Raw genomic sequence first — 23,408 nt, 5'->3', positions numbered from 1 at the left:
ATCCTTTTATTTGTAATATTTGGCATGTTTGTGTGCTGCTGCACGTCACAGCAGAGTGTACGCGTGCATTGTGGACCCGCCTATAGGCGCATATTACTAATGGGCCCTTTAAATAACAAAAAAATACTGTGCCATTGACTTTAGACCAGGTTTTTGTTGGTCAATGGTGCAGTCTATTTCAGTTGCCTTAAAATAGCAATGTGCCAACAATGCTCCTGAACACACGTCGTTTTCAGACCAGCACACCCATAGGCGCACAAATGGGCCCAAATGCATTTGCTATTTATACAACGTGGGGCAGGACGTGAAAATGATAACTTCATCGTGTTAAAACTAGCAAAAAACACATGCGTCGTGCCTGGTGCCGCATTGCGCAGGGTGTATGATAGGGCCCTATGTGTTAACATGATTTTACAGAACAAAAAAATACTGACCATTTCTGTGTAAAGTTATATCCAATTTCACAATTTTGTCACCATGACAATGCAATGCCATAAACCATAAAACAAATGTAAAAACAATGATTTAAACAGCTTTAAAAATCAATGTTTTGACAGAAGAATTATTGTTAGTGTACACGGGCTGTGTCAAAAATCGCATACTATCTTGAGTAGGTACTTCTTTTGAATAAGTAATTACTTCACAAGCGCTAAAAAAAGTATGCTCTATATAGTATGACTATGAATGTGGGTAGAATGTAATCTGGACGTACTACATTCGCCATTTTGTTATTATCATGTGACCTACCAGCGTCAGTTACGTCACTTCACTGTCATTCACAAATCGTCTCATGTGGCCTCATGGGATAGTAAAGTGCCTCCTACTTTTTGCCTACTCTTTTGTGAGGACTGTCAATTCGGACATACTTCTTTTGTCACATAACCTAATGTTTTTCACCTAATATAGTAGGGAAGTATTTCGGATGCAGCCACGGTGTTACAAATTTTTATTAAAACACATTTCTGCTGTTAAATTCTCAAACAAATTAGCCCTATTCACTTCCGTTGTTAGTGCAACACTGTTACTTCTATTTATTATTATTTATTTTTTTTGATGAGGGATGAATTGGAATGACTGACCTAAACTTGTATTGAACCCTGAATATTCGTTTAGTCAGGGTTAAGTTGATAAATAAAGTTTCGGTCTTCACTTGTCACCTTGTTGAAAATTAGCAAGAGTGACACTGAATATCACATGCATGTCAAGCTTGATACAGTATATCTCTCACACTTGAGATTCAAGGCAAGTGCTGTAGGAAATTTAATCTTTTCTACTGGATTATTTGGGTCATTAGTTGAGCGAAAAGAGACACCAGTCAGTCGTCTCAAGCATGAGTCAGATAACAAGTCAAAGGGAAAATGAAGTTGGGCTTTGTAAATAGTCGCTGTCTAAAACCTCATAAAGTCTAGTCCATCCAAGAACCACATGAAGTAATTGTTCGTTGGCTCTGTTAAATTACAGGACAAGCTGTGATTGAATGACTGACATATGCTGGTTGAGTCTTGAGCCAGCTGGCTTCAAGTGGCCAAGAGCATGGAGGAGTGCTGTCAGCCCAAATGACAACTTTATTGTCCATCTCTTCCAAACTCACAGATTGAATGTACAGTGGTTAATTAACCATTAATTTATTTCCCTAATCAAAGATCAGAAACAGGAGCCACTCTGTTGTAATGTTTGGTTTTACCGTAGCAGCGGTAGAGGACTGGGGGAAGGGTTGATATCCACGTTTAGCCGGATCGTGTTTCTGTATCTTTGTGTTACACCCAGTGCAGTGGTAGACACCTAGGTAAGCACTGAATAAGATCTCTGGTTCTCTGAACCCCCTCCTGACTGGTCCATGAATCATTAAATACCCGGGCCTTGCAACCAGAACATGGGTCATTACTGTGAAGAGCACTGCAATAATAGATGGACATCCTCTCCGCGTTTGAGCCACCTAAGCTTGAACTGCAAGCAAGTTTCAGAGTTTTCAGAGAAGTTTCACTGAAGATTAATTTCTATATTCACAGTGCAATTTTGGGGTGTTCCATGGCACGAGTTGGGATGGAAGAATTTGCTTGGCTCTAGCTCGAGGTGAAAGGATTGTTTAGGACAAAGTTGGTCTGGATGCGACTAGTTCCCATATTTTGATCGGTGGCTGAACCAATTCACTTACAAGATGCAGGTAGGATCTGTTTGCATACATCTAGAGATATTTGCTCAGCATGTTTTCACTGCTATTATATGTACATCAGCCAACAAATAAAGCATATAGATAAAAGCAATGATGAAAAGAAAATATAAAAAAGAAAGATCAAAAGAAAGCAATACATTTCAACATTCAAAGTGTCCATTAAAATGCTCTCATACTCTCTTCAGTTTCTACTTCCTGTTTGCTTTTATTTTGCACACAGTTGATAGTGAAAGCTTCAGTGTAGCACAATATCCAATATGTCACCCATTGATTGATCACAAGCTTAGTAAATCTGTCAAAACTTCAGGTTTTTTTACTCTTAGAAAGAGAGATGTAACTAGACCTCACCGCTCACTTTAGGAGAGTGCTACGATTGCCCATTATGTCTAGTCTTTCCTTTTCTTGGCCAGGCCTGCTGAGGAGTAGGATATCTTTACCATATCTTTCTCTCTCTTCCTCTCTCCTTCCCTCTCTCTTTGATTTGGTTGAGGTCATCTCAACTCAGCCACGACTGACATTTTAGACCAGGCTTAAGGACCATCTCTTAATTATAAAGCAATAGCTTTTATACCAAAGAGCACCTAATGTGACAAATGGATGACCAGTCTTGTGATTTAAATGCGTTGTGTCTTCATAACTATTTTATTTTCTTTAAAAGGGAAAAACTAAAGCTTCTTACTAAAGAAAATCTCTTGGCTTTGGCTCTTGGATTTCGTACAGGCTATACAATGAATAAAATATGGTTGATATTAATAGTTTTGACTAAAGTGTGATTGTTTGGTGCTTACGGTATTCAATTGGTTGGGAATTATCTATTGTAGAAACATGCCCATTATTATTATGTGATGTGAATATCTGGACATACTTGACTGTATGTTTCGTATGATCGGAAAGCTTACACTAAAATGTTTGAAAGTGTTTTCAGAAAAACAATTTATTTATATAATAATAAGGGAAGGGTGGGTGTGTCCAAACTGTTGACTGTATATGTGAACCATAGAGGTTCCTATGAGAGTACCTGCTTTCAGTTGTGTCTCTCATTTGAGAAGAGGAACAGTCTTTTCCTGTGCTGATGTCCATGAGTCTTATCACACTGAAAGTGTCACACTATAAACATTAGCATCCCCTCTGTCCATTGTTCCTCATGTGACATTGAGTTCAGCTTGTTCCCATGTGGGGACAGAAACTAGAGAGGGGGAGTCTCCACAATAATGCTGAGATTGAGATTGGTTCTGACATCTCAAATAGGGGATCTTCAATGATATTGTTCACCTGCCCCTTTGGCTTAAAGCAGGGGGAGAGGGGGAGGGGCATGTTTTGGGGTTGTCGGTGAGGACATGAAATGGTGGGGAGTGTGAAGTGATGTGAGGTGGTGGGTGGTGATTCACCACTTAGGGGTGCATGCAGTGGGATGAAAATTTTATTGGCGGACAGGTGGACGAAAATCTCCCATCTGAGAAATATGCCCCCCTCCCAAACACACACACAGTACCCTTGATTACGGTGTTCGTATAACTGCGGCGTTCAGAACAAGCCTCCATTGTGTGCCCCGAGGGCATGCTAAATGAGTGTCTCAGAGAGCAGCGGGACACAGACCGTTACAGCACAATTTAGTCTGTCTTGTTGTCTCAAGAAGGCCTCATTTCAGAAGCTCTCAGATCAGACAAATATAAGCAACCCCCTCCCTCCCTTCCTCTGTCCCTCCTTCCCTCCATATCTCCCTCTTTCTCTCTCCCTCTTCTGCTCCTTTGCCCTCTCCCCCTCTACATCCAACAAGCCCGCACCAGCCCAAATAGGCCAAATCTCATCTATTGTCCTGGGACTGCCCAGTGTGAAATTCGGTGTGACATTAAATGTTTTCTAATGAATAAATTTTGAATGGATATACAGAGAGAATATGTGTAATGGAATGTAGACTGCATTTTAAAAGCTTCTTTATTGTCCATCGTCTTTGGAATTTACAGGACAAAAAAAACGGGCCCCTTTCAGGGCTAATGAGGTTTATGGGGGTGAAAAGGGGGCGGAGGAGATTTTGCGGGCTTCTAGTCGTTAGATTAGACTTGGATTTTTTTTTCCTTTCAGTCTCTTCTTCTAATTTGCTATATGAAAGTCAAATATCCAGAGGAAAAATTACAGCAAATTTCTGAAGAATAGTAATGACCACTGGAAATCCTAGAATATCTTGCTTCTAGAAATGCACAATTTGAATGCATGCCTCAAAAGTTTCTTTCTTATATTGAGAAATACACTTATCTATTTGACAGACAATGAATTGTAATTTCTGATCATTAGGGTTAAGGACTGTAGCTTTTGCGGACAAATGACTTAATTTATGACCAAACTTCTTCCTGGGTTCCTTACAAGCATGAATAAGTCAAATATTTATATGTATTAAGGTCCTAGATGATTTTGGACAATGTAGTCAACTAATTAAAAATTAATTCTGTTTATTTACACAGGTCACACTTTCAGATTTCCAATGGAGACTAGATATTGCCATTGATCAAACCTACTTTATTGTTGATATTGGCTCTGGCTTTGATTATACCCATAACTCAGGGAATATTTCAGTGGAGGGAAAACATGCACTCTTGGCTTTCATAAGTATCTCTCAGAGCCAAGTTGGAAGATATGGCTGCCTAAAGTACTAAATGCTTATGCAGTCTGTGGAAAAAGTCCAATCACAACATGCTATTTAAACAGGTTTCTTATAGCAAAAGCAAAGTTGTCATTCATAGGGACAGGAACATGGTCTACTCGTTGCAGACGATATCTCATTACAAAAGCCTGTACAATAGAGAACAGCATTATAAAGTACTTAGTTAAACATCAGCAGGGGATTATGCGGTTGGTTGATCGTGACTTAATCAGAGACCTTAGACCCCTATTCTCGGTCTCAGTCTCAATATGACAGCAAGTCTATTAATGAAAGGGTGAAGAGTCGCTAGACTTTAAAGAAATGTAATATAATAGCCAATTTCATTTTACTCCTGCCATTTCATTATCCATAACCAATATTTTACAGGAAATGAGTCACTGATTATTTAACTAAAATTGATCTTTAGGCCTGTTTTGCTGCTTTACTAACCTTCTGAACCTTACGGATCTAGAATGACACAATCCTATAGACTTGGTCAGTGTAAACAAATTGCATTGGGTCATGGTCAGTGTTGTGCTTGTCTGGTTGACAGAAAGGAAAGGTTAAACTGGGTCAGCTTGACTTGGAGGGAGCCCTGATTGCCAGAGACCGAGTTGGCATCCAGGACTTTGTGCTTCTTGACGCCCACAACAGTGAAACAGCCTTCCTGGACAATCTGAAAAAACGTTTCACAGAGGATTTGATATACGTGAGTGAAAAAACATTGGTTAATTAGCGTTTTTAGTAATTGTGATTGTATCTTTTATAAATCAAAAGACATCTCCATACTCACAGACTTACATAGGTACTCTGCTGATATCTGTAAACCCATACAAAGAGTTGGACATCTATACCAAGAAACAAATGGACCTCTACATGGGAGTGAACTTTTTTGAGCTTCCCCCTCATATGTAAGTTTTTAGCTTTATTGCCAAGGCAGTCAATAAAACATTTTAAAATAAAATAGACAATTTTGTACATCTTTTGTCCTTTCAGTTATGCATTAGCGGACAATGCCTACCACACCATGCTATCAGAAGCCAACAACCACTTTATTTTGATATCTGGGGAGAGCGGAGCAGGCAAAACTGAGGCCTCCAAGAAGATCTTGCAGTACTATGCAGTCAGCTGCCCTAGTTCCACCTTACTGGACACTGTGAGAGACCGCATGCTTATGTCCAACCCTGTACTAGAGGTCAGTCCAACAACAATATTCATAATAGGCCTGGCTATGTATGCCATGCATTCATAAAATCTGTTTTTAGGCGTTTGGAAATGCAAAGACGATGAAAAATGACAACTCCAGCCGTTTTGGGAAGTATATGGACATCCAGTTTGATAACCAGGTATAGATACCTTCTAACTTCATCCCATCAATAATATTGCATGTTAAAGAAGGTTCACATTTTTTCACACTAATATGTAGGGAGATGCTGTTGGTGGCCACATACTCAGCTACCTGCTGGAAAAGTCTAGAGTAGTTCACCAAAACCATGGTGAGAGAAACTTTCATATCTTTTATCAGCTGGTGGAAGGAGGAGAGGAAGACCTACTGAGGCATCTGGGCTTAGAGAAGGACACTAAACGTTATAGTTATTTAGTGCAGGTATGGTTTCTCATTTTACATCTCGTGTGCAGTATAACTACAAAATGGTTGTGAAATCTAAGTAGAATCAGACTCTCCAGTGTTTTTATAAATACATTTGTTTTCTTAATAGGGAGAATGTTCCAATGTGAGCTCTATTAATGACAAGAACGACTGGAAAACTGTCAAAAATGCATTATCGATCATTGACTTTGATGCAAATGACATTGAGGTATGGAGAGGTGCAATTTTTAAAATGCAATATTTTTTGTCGATTTAAATGATCTGATGTGCAACTATGAGGCTGCCTTTGATAATAAACAGATACTTTTTCTTTAATATACTAGCACCTCTTTGGGATCATAGCTAGTGTGCTCCATCTGGGGAATGTGCACTTTGATGGAGACACCAAAGGCTATGCTACTCTAAACTCTAATGCAGCTCTACGCTGGGTATCCAAGGTCAGTTTTTGGTAACACTTTATTTTAATAGTCCACTTTAGACATTCTACAAACTATAACTTTGCAACTACATGTCAACTGCTAGTCATTAGAGTATTAGTAGACTATCTGCTTATACTTTACTTTGATGATCTTCCAACACACATTCTCCTGACTATAAATAACTTTGCAAGAACCTACTAACACTAACCTAACCGTACTAATACTCTATAGAGAGTTAGTTGACATGTACTTACATATTATTGACTTAGTTGACATGTAAGACATGTAGCAAAGTTAGTAGAATGTCTAAAGTGGACTATATCGAAATAAACTGTGACCCAGTTTTTATTATATATTGCCCTTAATTGTGTTAAACATTGACAAACTTTAAGTTCACATCTGTGTAAAATTCCTTTTTTTGTTTTTATGTTCAGCTTTTAGGGGTCCATGTTCAAATCCTTCATGAAGCTCTTACATTCAGAAAGATTGAAGCCAAATCAGACGAGGTAAAATAAGGACAATTATGAAATGTACTAATAAAATGTACTGTCTTTAACCAAAATCCTTGTCGAATCTTGTTTTTCTGACCTCCAGGTTTTGAGTCCGTTCACTGTTGATCACGCTATCTATGCCAGAGATGCCCTGGCCAAAGCCATCTATGGCCGTGCCTTCACGTGGGTGGTCAACCAGATCAATGAGTCTTTGGAGAAGAAAGTAAGAGGACAACAGAGAAAAAGTCCATATAATTACCATTTGAAGCCAATTTAATTGCACTGTAAATCTACTGGTAGAATTAAGCTGAAATCCACTGGATGTGGTTTGCTCAGTTTAAAAAAAAAATGTTCTAAAAAAAACTAAATTCTAACGGTACGCTTTAAAAAAACTATCAAATAAACCTAAACAACTTGCTTCATTCATTTCAAAATGTACTTTTATGAACTAAAAACTGTTTAAGTATTTGATTAATAAACTATCAGTATACATGTTCACTTGTAGTATAGTTGCAATACAAACAAAAAACTTAGTTGTAAACTCATTGTGTACTCAAGTTTACTACTGTTACACTTAAAATACAAATCAATTGTGCTAATTTAGTCCAAAAGCAGTATTGAAGCAGTACACTTACAAGTATCTAATATATGATCTTGAAGCATATGGGTTGCCTTTTTTTAGGATTCTAACAGGAAGACAGTCATTGGATTGTTGGACATCTATGGATTTGAGGTATTCACTGTAAACAGGTATGTGTTTGGAATTAAGTGAGAGAGAGAGAGAGAGAGAGAGAGAGAGAGAGAGAGAGAGAGAGAGAGAGAGAGAGAGAGAGAGAGAGAGAGAGAGAGAGAGAGAGAGAGAGAGAGAGAGAGAGAGAGACAGACAGACAGACAGACAGACAGACAGACAGATTGATATAATTAAAAATACAATATTTTGTGTGCATGATGTTATGGATTTTTGTTCATTTTATGTCTATGTGTGCTTAGTTTTGAGCAGTTTTGCATAAACTACTGCAATGAGAAGTTACAGCAGCTCTTCATTCAATTGACACTGAAATATGAACAGGAGGAATATGAAGCAGAAGGAATTGGGGTGAGTTAGCACATCATTCATCCATAATTCAAACACCACAGAATAAATCCTAAATTTGAAAAAGAAAAAGGGTACTTTTTTCTTTTACTGTGTTTTAGTGGGAGCCGGTGCAGTTCTTCAACAATAAAATCATCTGTGACCTGGTGGAGGAGAAGCACAGAGGAATCATCTCTGTGCTGGTATAAAATAATAAGAACACTGTCTTTACACACTGAAGAGGCGTAAATAGATATTATTCACTTCTTGAAATGGAAGATTCCAGTTTGTTGCAAACTGAAGCATTTACATGGGAGAACTTGTGTCTTTTTGTATTTCAGGATGATGAGTGTTTGAGGCCAGGTGACGCCTCTGATCTCACTTTTCTTGAGAAACTTGAAGAGAAAATGGGCAATCATCCTCACTTTGTTACGTGAGTTTGTTATATAAATCAGTATTGTATGTGACACGAAACAAGGTCTCCTCTGCTTATGTATCTTTTAATTAATTCAGTACTGCTAGAAACTATCAGCAGTTTGATTCTTCACTACAAGCCTCTGATGTTGAAGAATCAGCCAAGTCTTGTTATATTTGAAACTGAAGCATTCACCCCCTGGTTTGGCTACATTGTCTCTCTTAAGCCTTGTATTGACTGACACCCTGATGAACAGCAGTCTGGGAGATAGAGAGATTGTGATGTTGTGTTACTCGCTCTGTATCAAGGTCAAATACAAATTAAGTTCTAGAATTACTGACTGAGTGCCCAGAAAAAAAAGGAAAAAAAGTTACTGTACTTAACTGATAGACCATAGCACTAGCAATGTCAAGGTCGTAGGATTCCCAGAAAACACACATCCAAATAACCAGCAATAAAAGTAAAAAATAACTTAAAGATAATCATAAATGTATTTCTAAGCAGACCAAGAGCGAATGGATCTTCAAAAGGGGGTTTGTGACCCTAAGGTGTCTGTATATTTTTAATTGTCCAATTACAATCAAAATACTGAAAAATATAAAACATTGATGATATTTAATCAGAATTTTTTTATTTATTTTTTTACAAATAATGTAAATATTAAAAATATGTGGTAAAAATATGTAATGATTAACTTCAAACTAAGCAAATGTTCAGCTAAATGTCCCTCTAATTAATCAAATTAAATAAAAAAAGAACATATAGTGTACATTTCTATTATCAGTAGAAATAATAAATCAATATACAAATACAAATTGTTATTTTAATGCATGTGCGATTTAAGCATCATAAATAGTTCCCGGCTGAAAAAGATGAAGACTTCTGCTCTTAATGTAGGTATTTTTAGTGATTTTATTTGATTTTGGTCTTATGGGAGATATTTCCTTTGCTATTCTGTGAACTGAAGGCATAAACTGGCTGATAAGAAGACCCGCAAGTCTCTGGAGAGAGGAGATTTTCGTCTTCTTCATTATGCAGGAGAGGTCACGTACTGCGTTGTGGGTAAGAGAAGAAAAACACATTTTAAATAAATAAACCTTTGAAAAAAATTTTTTTTTGGCTTTCACAAACTGTTGTTATTATGATCCTTTCTTTTTGTCTCATTTCAACAGGGTTCATCGACAAAAACAATGATCTTTTGTACAAGAACATCAAAGATGTAAGTGCACAGGATGTACAATAAAGGATAACGCTGGTGAGGTTGGATGAAAGGAAAATGGCTCAAAAAGCCGCTTAATTATTTGCCTTCTATAACTTTTGGTCCAACAAGAGTTAATGGCAGTAATTGTGTGTGCACATGTGTATTTTTTATGTGTCTGCATTTGTGTATGTGTAACCAACAGGTGATGCGCCTGTCAAAGAACCCAATAATACAGCAGTGCTTTCCAGCCACTGAGGGAGACAGCAGGAGAAGACCTGAGACAGTGAGTCAACTCACTGTGTAAAAAATCTATTTTTTTTTAAGATGATATGAAATTGTACAAATTTAATTTTGGGTACTTGTACCACAGTAAGCTTTGAAATACCCAGATGAAATACCCAAAGCACTGTATTTGCAATTCTCTTGACTTTCCATTGCCATTATATATATGAAAACAAATGTAATTTCAAGATTTTTCATTATCATTTGATTGGACTTGAATTCGACACAAACTTGTAATAAAAGCACAAAATAAATGTTTTTTTATTTATAGTTGTTTTTAAAATAGCTATTTCGAAAATAAAATGAATTACACATGCAACATAGTAAGGTCATGTGACAAACATTTAGCATATCATGTTTGAAACATAATACAAAATTTTAAACATGATTACACAATCAATCAATCAATCAATCAATCAATCAATCAATCAATCAATCAATCAATCAATCAATCAATCAATCAAACCCAGATCACAGACACTATTGCAAATTTTGTATGTGATCCAGGAATTATTTCCATACTGAACATACACACAAGCCTTTAAAGGCCCGTTCACACCAAGGACGATAACTATAACGATATAGATAAAGTTTTAAAAATCGTTTCTAAATGTAAAAGAACTATGGTGGCACAGAGAAACCATATAGTAAAAAAATGTTTCCAACTGATTGTCCAACATTGACAGTCAATAAAAATCCATCCTGGTTTCAGACCTCAAGCATTTAACGCAGCAGACGACAGAACTGCAGTGCACACTTAGCATAAACAGAACAATATTGTCTGCTGGTGTAGATGATAATATATTGTTATAGTTATCTTTATAATTATCGTTCAGGTTGTGAATGGGCCTTTAGCATTTCCATAAATTGCTGCATGAGTAGTGTTGCCTACTAATGCTATTTTAAATCAAGGAAACTGAACAAAAAAAAGAAAGAATTAAAAAAAAAAATGTTGCTGTGACAGCTCATATGATATCTAACTAAATGTGACATCTTATTTAATCTGTTTTTTTATATGAAATCTGTAGGTGGCCACTCAGTTTAAGAACAGTCTTCTGCAGCTGACGGAGATTCTGACAGCCAAGGATGCGTGGTACGTGCGCTGCCTCAAGTCCAATGACAATAAACAGTCAGGTGAGAAACTTGTCCAAAAATGTTTAAGACAAAGTTACCAGTATTATTATAACAAGAAAAACCACACGTTTGTTTACTTTTGTGTGTCAAACGCATTTTTGTTATATGACAGGTAAGTTTGATGAAGTTCTGGTCAGACACCAGGTGAAATATCTGGGGTTAATGGAGCACCTGAGGGTCAGACGAGCGGGATTTGCATATCGCCGTAGATATGAGGTTTTTCTTCAAAGGTATACTGGCAGCATTCAATGTGCTCACAGACTCAGATATGACAGCTGTTAGCTTTTCAACATAAGTGGAATTGTAATACTTAACATATGCAATGTTCCTAAGGTATAAAGCACTTTGTCCTGCCACTTGGCCCCACTGGCGAGGTGTACCTTCAGAAGGGGTCGAAACCCTGGTGCAACATCTAGGCTACCAGGCTGATGAGTATAAAATGGGCAGGTGAGCTGTTTCAGACTTCCAACTTTACAATTTAATACTAAACATTTAGCATCTGTTTTCGACCATGCAAACATGAATTACACTTTGGGTGCGTCTCAATCAGCTCCCTAGTTTAGTAGTCAGGGCACTGATCAGGGAGTCGGGCATTTTAACGGCTGTCTCAATTGCAAAATCCTACCAGTGCACTGAAACATTTAATCCCTAAAAAGTCCCACAATGCACTGTGAAAACCAGGGAGCATCGATGCTCACTTTGTTCCCTTAACTGAAGTTCTGAAGCGCGAATGTAACAAGCGAAGAATTGATCATAATGTACTTTAAATAAATAATGTCAGAGAGATATCCGTTCTGCTGTTCATAAGGAGGACATTAGGACATTGTCATGTCTGCAGAAATAGAGTCAACAGAGTCCCAATGTGTAGTGAGCCAGGGTCCTTACCAGTGCCCGAATTTGTGTACGCGATAATCTGATTCATGACTTGGAAAGCTAGGGAGCTGATTGAGACGCACCCCACATTTTCAATATGACCTCCTTCTACAGAACAAAGATATTTATACGATATGCCAGGACACTTTTTGCCATAGAAGATGCCTTTGAAATCTGCAAAAATGAACTGGGTAAGCAACAGAAAACTCAAGAGAAACATTTTCAAATGAATATATATATATATTATAGACATTTTAATGTTGCTTTTACAGCTACGAGAATACAGGCCAAATACAAAGGCTACAGAGCCAAAGGAGAGTTTCGAAAACAGAAAGAGGCTGGTAAGTAACAGTATTTATTGATTTAACACAGCTTTTCTGTAATTGCTATTATTTGAAGTATATTACAAAATATTATGACAGTCCATTGCAATATGAAGTCTATTTATTATAGCATGCATACAAGCCCTATTTGCATTTTTATTATGTGATTCATCTTTTTGTTTTGTTTTTTGCCATCATTTAGCTACAAAAATTGAGTCATGTTGGAGAGGAGCGCAAGCACGCAAAGAGAAAGATCGCAGAATCTGGGCTATGAAAGTCATTAAAAAGTTAGTAATATTAGTTTCATATATTAATACACCTTATTTACCAGGTGTATAATCTTTCACTTAAGGGATGAGATGGCATTCCCATTATGACATGATGTTTCCATGCAGGTTTATTAAGGGCTATATGACAAGACGTGATGCAAAAACAACTGACAACTCTGAATACCTGGCCTTCGTCCGACAGAGCTACCTGAATAGACTCAAAGCCAACTTACCAAAAACTGTCCTGGACAAGACCACATGGCTGACACCTCCCCCAGTCATGACAGAGGTATTCACAAATTCCCTGTTACTAAGATCTGAGAAACCAGTGGCTCCAAAAAAAGTGTTTGAACACTGAAGACAAGGCAAGTTTATGTATATAGCACTAATAGCACATTTCATACACAATGGTAATTCAAAGCGAGTTACATACAATTATTTAATGAGTAATTTAAAAATACAACAACAACAACAACAAAAAGGGGATTAATTAAAACAAAATAAGATATCCATTAAAAGGAAGAAAAGAGGTATCCTTAAAAGCATATGAGAAGACTAAGATAAAAAGTGCAGTGCAATCAGTACAATATAGAAACTGTTTAGTCAGGGAATGAACAGCTGAACAGATATTGTAAGCCTGGAGCACTTAAGCCAAACTTTAATGTATATATATTTCATTGCATTAAAAGTGTCATCAAAATAATTGCCACTTGATTTGATATGGTATCTAATCTTCATTTGCAAGTGCTTTAGGCAAAAACATTTTAATGGACTGGTCAATTTTGAGATTTTGGGGGCTATTTGACTTTTATTCCTTTCTATATTCTGAAGGCTTTTACAGAGGGGTTTACTCATTTATCATTTCCCATATCAAAATTAATTCTGTAAAAACCTTTGACTAAAATGAAACATGAATTTGAACCTGGATTTATCCAATGTTCTGTTCTTGAAATGTATGCAAATACATGCATATTTAATTACATGACACCTAATTTGCATATTTAAACACAATTTCTGAAAACTTCCAAAGCAAAATAATGTTTGACATTTTTTTATGTAATCAATCAACTGGGGGAGTAAGGTGATATCTTATTAGTTACATTTTTGTACCCTGTCTTGCTGTCCAAATGCTTTTGGGGCCACAGTATGCATACTTTCATGAGCAGGATTTTTTTGTTTGTTTCAATTTGGAAAAGTCTCTGACACTGTTGTTTGTAGACCTCAGAGATTCTGCGACAGCTGCACACACGTATGATGGTGAGGAAGTATGTGCGGGGAATTACGCCACAGAAAAAAGCACAGGTCTCTATCACTGTTGTCACAGGCTTTTGTGTCTTTTAAAGTACACTTTCAGACAGTTTATTAACTGGTTAATGATGACGATGAAGACGGAATGCTATATATTTTCACAGCTGCAACAAAAAGTAGTAACCAGTGCCATCTTTAAGGGAAAGAAGGATAGCTATCCTCCAAGCATCGCTGTTCCTTTTGTGGACTCTAGAATCAGTCAGTGGTTTATTCTACATAAAAAATACACTAACAGTTATGCACAGTTCTTTTTGCATATCTTACACATTTTGATCCATGTAACAGATGAGCAGGAAATCAATATGAGGGTTCTTCAGACTATACGAAATGAACGCATCAAGGTAAATCAGAATCTTTTATAAGGCCCAGTTGTCATTCATGCAGAACAGAATAACACAGTGTCCTCCATTCACCACCTAAACAACATCTCTCTCTGCAGTACAGCGTTCCTGTGGTGAAGTATGACAGGAATGGATTTAAACCCAGACAAAGGCAACTTATTCTCACTCAGGTAGCTTTATACCTGGTAGAAGAGGCTAAGATCAAACAGAAAGTGGACTATGCTTCTGTAAAAGGTAGGTTCAGAAGGGAACATGACATGCATAGTAGTAACTCAGTGAAATAAAAGAACATTACAGAACTTAAAATGGTCTCATTTGAATTATTCCGTGTAGCATTCCTCAAGCTTCTTACCCGGGCAGTATCTTCACAGGTACAACTTTGTGCCTTATCTACCCCTAAAGGGCGCATCATGTTAGTACCTACATTACTAAGGGACAATAATTTACTTTTAAGGTACCAGTATACAGCCTTTAGAGGTAGATAAGATATAAAGTGTACCTTTTATGGGCATATTGTACCCCTAATAGTATAATTTTTGCATTGATTTTTTGTTGTTGTTGTTGATAGAGACAATGCATATTTTGTGTATTTAGAAAATGCTGCAAGTTAAATTACTGTTCAAAATTTTGAGTCAGTATTATTTTTAACGTTTTTGAACTTATGTTTATCAAGGCTGCATTTATTTGATCAAAAACAGTAATATTGTGAAAGATTATTTCTAGGGATTCACAATATATCAGCATCATTTTTAATGTTTTAGTTATTTGGCCCGATAAAAAAAAATTGCAGGATATAGCCGATAAATAATGGATTATTTACTTTAGCCGAGACACTTCAGATGCGCCCTGTTCGTCATGATGGTTTTGAATTGCTTGAAATATAATTGAATTGAGTCAATCATAAAATATGATTGAAATCACTCCAAAAACGTGCAGCGCAAGTCTGTCATACTGGCTACATAAAATTATTATTAGAACATTATAATTGTGTGCTTCGTGGCTTTTAATGGTGAGACTTTTGTTTGTTTTTTAATCAGGCTCTCAAAAATTATATATATAAAAAAATTTGATTTAGATTCATCGGTCAATATATCGGTTAAATTTTCATATAGGTGCATCCCTGATTATTACTATTTAAAATAAATGTTTTGTATTATATATATATTATATTTATTTGTGTTTTATTGTAACAATTATATGCAAAGTGGTGAGAATAGAGTCCAGAGTGAATTTCTTGTGCACACAGGTGCTTCAGTCAGTAATCTGGGTGACACTGTTATGATCCTTCATGTTGCCTTTAATGATCCAAAACAGAAGGTGAGCAAACCAAGCTTCACAGGATGCATGTAAACTCTAAATTGTTTCATGGTAAACTTTTACAGAATGTCATGCTTAATTTGCATGCACTAATGTAGTTTCTTTTCTCCAAGGGGGACCTGGTACTTCAGTGTGACCACCTGTTTGAAGCTTTGACCAAACTATCTATGATTGCAAACAAGCAGAATAACATCAAGGTTGTTCAGGGAAGGTAAAAACACTAACATCACCTATTTTACAACCTGTAATCTTCATCTGGGAACAATGCGTTAACATCTGATCTTCTCGCAGCATAAAGTTTGAGATCCAGGCGGGAAAGGAGGGCGGTGTGGACTTCAGCACTGGCCAAGATCCTATGATTTATAAAGGCAAAAATGGTCATCTGATGGTGGTAAGTGATTATTTCTGCATTTCTGCTTAATTTAACATTATTGTTCATGTGATTAGACTCTTTCATTATCAAAGGTGGCTCCACGGATCAAGTCTCGATGATCTGAAGGTCACCAAGTCTCTGTATATTTCATGAGGTAAATCCTAATGAAAGAAGATATCTTTCTCCAACTCCCAAAATGTGACACACACACACACACCACAAGAGAGCAGTATATGGAGATTCAAAGCAGCAATTGATCACTGGAAGTACAAATGGAAAATTACCGCTATAGGAAAAAGCTATTTGTGTCCAAGTTGTTTAGATTACAGTTCCTGCAATTACATTTCTTGTAAATTAAATATTTTATTTGGTCATTTTCATGCTTTGTTGTTGAGCCATGTTTATAATATTGTTTTATACCAATACATACAAACCACAGAAATAAAAGATGAACAGAAAAAAAAGCAGTTTGGTCTACAAAATTTGGAGAAATCTTTATTTGTGATAACGTGTATAAATAATTTGTATGTAAAACTTTTTTTTTTATTCATGTGCACACCTGTACAATCTTCTCTACAGTATTACAGATTTCAGAGTTTGCTTTTTTAAATACACATTTGATAAAACTAATGAGCACAAACAATCTGTGATGCTACACGCTGCAGCGAAAGAGAGCTCGTGCTCCTCTACTTCCTGAAGCTTCTTTGACATGGCTGAGTCTCTGATTACACTCTCATACTTGGTGTCCATTACTCAATTACAGATATATATCCGAACGCTTCTGACTACATCTCAGTTTCTTGAATGTGATCACTTACAAAATCCAGACGCGTAATTAACTTGATGGAATTTAATACAGTGCAGCAGAAAAGTATTTAAAAGCATAATCAGAGTTTACTCTAGTAGTTTACTGATTGTAGCTCAAAGGGCATAGAAAACTTGCTGATTTCTGGGTTTGATCATCTAAAAGTGCCTCATGTACATGAGTGAAAGCACCATAACACTATACTGCCCTCTATTGACCAAACTCATACAGACCTCTCAAAAATCCAGCACAGATAATCCACTGAGATTAAGCGCAAGTGACAGTTTGCACAAATATTTTTGCACAAGCATAATTGAATGAAAATTGACAGATTAAGATTTTTTATGACACTCTCCTCTGAGTGCAAACATAGGGGAGCGCTGGATTGAAAATTAATAATAACGATAATATCCTCCGTCACTGAATTCACGGATCACTGGACTGTCAAACCACGGACACTTTCAAGGCCAGTGAGATTCGCTGGAACTCAAATCAAATCTCAGCACTGTCAAATGCTTGCTCCAACACTTCAATTCAAAGCGCCAAAGCAAACAAAAACAATGAATTGAGGATAAACTAAAACCACAAAAATCCAACATCTATGACAACACGCAAAAGAAAAACACAGTATTAATCTATAAGGCACCAGGAACCCTACAGTCTTCAATCAAACAGAAAGACAAAATGGACAAGAATATTATAACTAACAACTCAATTCTGATAATATTCATAAGCTGCAAATCTACAAATTAAATGACAGTTTAGCTGATCAACTTGATATATTCATTGTAACCTGCTTTATGAATAGAAAATAGGGCAAAACGTTAAGGGAATGTCATGAATGCAGTAAAACTACGCTTTCTGTTCACACTAACACCGTCCCATAACTTTTTAGTAAGGTCCTCAAATGCACAACTGCCGTTTGAGGAGAGGTCAATGCTGCACTGCCCTATATGCTATATTTATATAACATTATCAATACTAACTAGTATTCCTTTGTCTCTCTAAGAAAGCAGACTCAGTATAAACTTAACTGACATGTCCGTGTGCAAATACAGGAGCGTATCTGAAGCGCTGGTAGTTGTTAAGGCACTGAAATGTGGTGAAACTGCGGGGTCATTGGTGGTGGTGAGTGCGGTCATCGGGACGCTTGATATGGATCCTCCGTACTCTTTCAATGCGCTCCCTCTCTTCGTCCTCGTCGATGTGGTGGGAACGACCTGCAGCGCCCCCTGTGGCCTCCAGCAGTGCATTGTCTGGTCCTCGGCCATCTTGAGACTCATATAGCAAGATGTTGAGGGTCTCTTCATAGATGCGAGCCTCTGGGAACTCAACCTGTGATCGAGGGACGCATTAAAAAAGGAGTGACATAAACCAACAATATTTTAGATGCCAGTAACGAGTTCTGTATATGATCTTAAATAAAAACAGGTTTCTACAGGTAAAACCTAGTAAAGAAACCAAATAAAGAAAATGTACAGAATAAATTAAAGGGAACAATACGTCAATATGTTATATAAATGTCTAGGAAGCACACAATGAGTTGTAGCAACACTTCAAAGTTTGAAAATACAACTTCTAACAGATCTGAAATTAATCTCCATTACTTAAAAAAAAAAAAAAGAATACCTCTACTCCCAACCACTAGAATATGGAAATGACTTGCTGTACTATGACCACACTGCAAAAAGTAATGTTCTTCCTCAGTATTTTTATCTTGTTTTCCAGAACAAATGTCTATTTATTTAAGAAGCAAAATGACAAAAGATATGTCTTGTTTTCTGAGAAATTAAGTGTTAATGATTAAAATGAGAAAATAGCTGCAAATGGGCTCAGAAAAATCAAGTTTTCATTCTCCACTGACAGATATCTGTATTAGAAAACAAGGCAAAAATACTAAGGAAGATAAACAAATTTTGCAGTGCATGCAACATTTAATGCCATCATTCATTTAAGAATTTCTGCTCTAATTTAAGCCCTTAATTTGTTGAAGGGCAAATTGAGACTTTTTAAAACCCGCAGAAACCCTGATGATAGACTGGACGGACTGATCACCCTTTACCTTTGTCTGCTTCTTCTCAGTCGCGTAGACTATTGAGGTGCAGCACACCTCTGCAATCTTCCTGCCCTGGCCGTAAAAAGACCAGCAACAAATCTCATCACCAATCACATCCTTGATGAAGAGCACTCGGCCGTTGAACCTCAGAGACAGCTTGTCAAACAGCTCGATGTTCTTCAACATGTTGTCATCAGAGTTGCTACAAAGAGAAAGGGCAAATCGATCAGGTGAAAGCTCAACAGTAAGTGTCCCAGCAACCCAAACCTTGTGAGAAATTCAGCTAATTTTACCTTGTATATGAATATTTATTGTTGCTCCTGTTGTACAGCAGTTTAACAGTAGGCTGCAAACACACAGAAAGAAAAGTCAAGGTTCTGTTGTGGGCATAAGCAAATGACATTTCTTTAAGATCGAACATGGTTGTGAAGCATTCGTACCTTATTAGCAGTGGAAATGAGCCTCTGTTCTTCCTTAGATGATGTCACCAGTGGAACTTTACAGAATGGTTCATACGCATCTTTGTTCTGAAAATGTTTTTAAATCCAAAATGTTATTAAAACAAAACAAAAATTACGGAATATGGAATATGTTAGTTCACCCAAAAATAAAAATCTGGTCATCATTTACTCACCCTCATGCCATTTCAAACCCAATAACTTTCATTGATATTCAAAACAAAAATTAAGATATTTTTAATGAAACTTGAGAGATGTGTTTTGTCAATTACACCAAAAATGTTACACTTCAAAAAGAATTGAGAGGTTTAATCTATCTTTTTAAGAGACGTTATCGCTTTATATGATAAATAGATATAATTTAGTCTTTTATTCACATATAAACATCGACACAGAGCAAATCAAACATAGTAAATGGACGCTAAAACGTCTTTGCTTGATATGCAAGAAACCAATGAAGTTCGTTCTCGCGTGTCACGTTTGAGCTTCCACAAGAACCAATGAGGATTTGTTCCTTCGCACCAAGCATGTAGGGTTGAACTTCTATTTACCTTATTTGATGAGTTCTTGGTGTGCTCATTAATGTTTACGAAACCGGTCAAAAGATTGGAATTTAAAAAATTATAATTATGCTCTTTATGTTCACCAAGGCTGCAATTATTTAATAAAAAAATAGAATAAAAACAGAAATATTGTGAAATACTCATTTCAAATTTAATATAAGTTAAAATATTAATTTGAAATTTAATTAATTTAAAATAACTTTTCTATTTGAATATATATTTAAATGTAATTTGTTTTTGTGATGGCAAAACTGAATTTTCAGAAACCAGTACTTCAGTGTCACATGATCCTTCCTAATGTTTTTAATATGCTGATTTGGTACTCAAGAAACATTTCTTATTATTATCATCAATGTAGAAAATATAGATTTTGCTGCTTAATATTTTTTGTGGAAACCGTGATAGACTACCACTCAAAAGTTTGAGGCAAGTATGATTTTTTTTTTTAAATAAAGAAAACAAATGCCTACTTTTATTAAGCAAGGATACATAAATTAATCAAAAGATACAGTAAAAGATTTCTATGGTAAATAAATGCTGTTCTGTTGAACTTTCTATTCATCAAAGAAGCCTGAAATTGTTTTTATTACGCAACAAGAACTGTTTTCAGCATTAATGATATTGTTATATTGGTAAAACAGAAATCAGTTTTTTTTTTTATTGTAATGATGATGAAAAATGCAGCCTTGCTGAGCATAAGATTCTTTTTTTTTAATGAAAATTAAAAATCGTAACTATTCCAAAATTTTTAAACGTTAGTGTATCTGTGAATAAATGGAGGAACACAAATCTCTCAGGTTTCCCTTGCCCTAATCCAGTCTGTCTATAGCATGTGTATACTCTACCTGTAATGCTGCCTGACACTCATCCACCAGACCCTGCACCAGGTAATACTTTGCCTCTGCCAGTAACTCCTCAGTCTCCCTCCGGCTCTCAGGTAACGGGACAACTCCATCCCTGAGGTAGTTCAGGATGGTCCCAAAGTGCTTCCCACACCTGTCAATCAGAATCCAGCCTGGAGAAAGATCAGAGGTTAAAAAAAGTGAGACCTCCACGCTGCAGAACCACACATTTACATCCATATGCTTCATCATTCTACTTGAATACTTCTTCAGGCAGCTATAACAGTACAGCTACCTTCACTATCTGTGAGGACCTCCATACGGCCACTGAACATAGCCTTCAGCATGGTGTCCTGCTTGGTTAGGGTCTGCATGGTGGTGTAGTACAGCGCTCCCCCAACATTCAGCTTTACGTATTTGGAACTGGGACTAGACCCCTTGAAGGAGGTGGTCCGTGTTGTAGCTGCCGGCACAGCCGAGCTCACCACACTTTCTCCTGACATCTCTTCCTGAAAATCAGACAGGGATGGGAATGAATGGTGATGAAGGACACACAAACTAATATTCAGTTTCTTTCAGGGGATTAATGACATAGGAATCTATATTGCAAGTACACATACACACACAAACAACAACTCTATCATTCTTTAGAGTGTTTATGAAATGTGTATGAACACAGTGAGGGACAATGTGAAATTTCATTAGAAGATTATTTAAAACGTAAATATCAAAGATTTTTAAAAAAAAAAGTATGTTTTAAAAGATTTAGGGGGTGGGCAGTGCATATCACCTCACATATTCCCTTAACCTTAAATTTAACGCATGAACAAATTAATTAATTGTAAATCATTAAAGCATGTTAACTTCTCTTTCTCTCTCATTCAATGAGAAACAAGGTTCTTCGCTGAAGGGGACAGGATTTAATGACGTCACACCCAAACCTGCTGGGATTTTTCACTTAAACCAAGTAGATTTGAGGCATGTAAATTCCTGTACATATTTGTTTGTGTATAAACATGATTCGTAACTGAATGCGAGGAAAATAAACTGTTTAATTTAAAGTTACTCATAGGAGACAGATGGCTACAGGAGCTAAAGAGCTAAACTAGCACACTAGCTTGTTATCTCCATTTCTTTAAAGAAAACACGAAGTTACTGGTAAAAAGCTAATAACTACACGCAAAAACAAATAGTTATTAAAATATACTCTGACAGAACCGGATAAACTAGATGAAATATCAGACAAATATCATTGCTTACCATAGAAATCTCCCCCGATTCTTTCGGGGCGCTTGGAACGGGTCTGGAATTAGATCACTTCCGGTCGCAGCCCAGACTCGTTCACGAGGCTGCAGGTCACGCGCTTACAGGCACTCGGGGCAAATAAACGATCGCTCTTTTCATTACAGTGGGCAGTGGGAAGCTTTGACATCTATATCTGTCTATGGTGGGAAGGCCACCTGTCCAGTGTCCTGTCATTTAATGTTCACAATTCCTGTGATTGTACCTATACACTTATTTGTGAGTGTTGGGGTTTGTATATCTATCTTACAAAACAGATTTATACAAAGAACTGTGTCTCTTATATAAAAAAACAAAAAACAAAAAAACAAAAAGAACATTTGAAGCAACAGATCTGATAAAGTTGACTTCACTTAGAGCAAATTTTAGATGCCATAGTGCTACACTGTTTTTGGACATGTAGGCTAAAGGCTGAAAAAGAATATATATATCTAATTTTTTTTTTCTTAAGGATAATGTGACACTAAAGACTGGAGTAATGATGCTGAAAATTCAGCTTTGCATCACAGAAAGTAAAATTAAATTTATAATTCATAATTAAATTATATTCAAATAGAAAACAGTAATTTTAAATTGTATTAATATTTCACAATAGTACTGTTTTTTCTGTATTTTTGATCATATAAATGCTGGCTTGATGAGCACAAGACTTTAAAAAAGTAATGTTTCCAAACTTTTGACACACACACACACACACACACACACACACACACACACACACACACACACACACACACACACACACACACACACACACACACACATATATATATATATACACACACACACACACATATATACACACACACACACAATATTTTTTACAGTAACTGATACTGATATTGTTTATGGAATGTGATACTGGTTGGAGATGGACAATATGATTTAAATTCTTATTTTATTTGGGAAATATCGTATACACAAGGAAAAATACTGCAGCTGTGCCAAATGTAGACTCTTTTCCAAAGACTTTTTTCCACCAATTTTTTTAATTTTTAATCTCGATAAAGAACAACCATAAAGTTGTTCAGCTCTGTTATTGAAAGTGACGTATTCGATAATATAAAAAAGATTAGATTTGTCTGTTTCAGTTTATATGGATTTATCTTTTATGACTGTCTGCCTCTCCTGTTATTTCAATATA

The 23,408-nt window shown here is 36.4% G+C and overlaps 2 protein-coding genes across 2 annotated transcripts; one reads left to right on the top strand and one right to left on the bottom strand.

The window, feature by feature from the left end:
• Nucleotides 1-1,873: 1,873 nt before the first annotated feature.
• On the top strand, nucleotides 1,874-16,702 carry myo1ha (myosin IHa). The gene is made up of 32 exons (XM_077241412.1): nucleotides 1,874-2,164; nucleotides 5,365-5,520; nucleotides 5,607-5,722; nucleotides 5,808-6,006; nucleotides 6,077-6,157; nucleotides 6,238-6,417; nucleotides 6,530-6,628; nucleotides 6,744-6,857; nucleotides 7,274-7,345; nucleotides 7,434-7,553; nucleotides 8,013-8,080; nucleotides 8,321-8,426; nucleotides 8,525-8,605; nucleotides 8,744-8,835; nucleotides 9,785-9,879; nucleotides 9,990-10,036; nucleotides 10,221-10,301; nucleotides 11,329-11,434; nucleotides 11,547-11,664; nucleotides 11,768-11,881; nucleotides 12,422-12,498; nucleotides 12,580-12,648; nucleotides 12,833-12,917; nucleotides 13,026-13,188; nucleotides 14,118-14,201; nucleotides 14,312-14,405; nucleotides 14,493-14,548; nucleotides 14,647-14,782; nucleotides 15,795-15,865; nucleotides 15,979-16,076; nucleotides 16,157-16,256; nucleotides 16,331-16,702. Exons 1-32 carry the CDS (start codon nucleotides 2,159-2,161, stop codon nucleotides 16,355-16,357), a joined length of 3,111 nt encoding a protein of 1,036 aa, XP_077097527.1. The 5' UTR covers nucleotides 1,874-2,158; the 3' UTR covers nucleotides 16,358-16,702.
• Nucleotides 16,703-16,706: 4 nt separating this feature from the next.
• On the bottom strand, nucleotides 16,707-22,342 carry kctd10 (potassium channel tetramerization domain containing 10). The gene is made up of 7 exons (XM_077241413.1): nucleotides 22,223-22,342; nucleotides 21,258-21,471; nucleotides 20,966-21,135; nucleotides 19,540-19,626; nucleotides 19,393-19,445; nucleotides 19,106-19,301; nucleotides 16,707-18,378 (listed from the first exon to the last, which is right to left on the bottom strand). The coding sequence occupies exons 1-7, from the start codon at nucleotides 22,223-22,225 to the stop codon at nucleotides 18,160-18,162; spliced, it is 942 nt and encodes a 313-aa protein (XP_077097528.1). The 5' UTR covers nucleotides 22,226-22,342; the 3' UTR covers nucleotides 16,707-18,159.
• Between the last annotated feature and the right edge of the window lie 1,066 nt (nucleotides 22,343-23,408).

This window comes from Siphateles boraxobius, unplaced genomic scaffold (assembly GCF_051911475.1).
Source record: "Siphateles boraxobius isolate OS27281-9 unplaced genomic scaffold, OSU_SipBor_1 24, whole genome shotgun sequence".
NCBI classification, from domain to species: Eukaryota; Metazoa; Chordata; class Actinopteri; order Cypriniformes; family Leuciscidae; genus Siphateles; species Siphateles boraxobius.
The sequence above is the reverse complement of the archived record's forward strand: the minus strand, read 5'-3'. Positions and strand labels throughout refer to the sequence as shown.

Coding starts and splice junctions, on each gene's coding strand:
- kctd10 (XM_077241413.1), bottom strand. Junction 21,136..21,257: donor GGTCCTCACAGATAGTGAAG/GTAGCTGTACTG, acceptor ATCTTTCTCCAG/GCTGGATTCTGATTGACAGG. Junction 19,627..20,965: donor AGTGTCAGGCAGCATTACAG/GTAGAGTATACA, acceptor AAACATTTTCAG/AACAAAGATGCGTATGAACC.
- myo1ha (XM_077241412.1), top strand. Junction 14,202..14,311: donor CGCCACAGAAAAAAGCACAG/GTCTCTATCACT, acceptor ATATTTTCACAG/CTGCAACAAAAAGTAGTAAC. Junction 14,406..14,492: donor TTTTGTGGACTCTAGAATCA/GTCAGTGGTTTA, acceptor TCCATGTAACAG/ATGAGCAGGAAATCAATATG.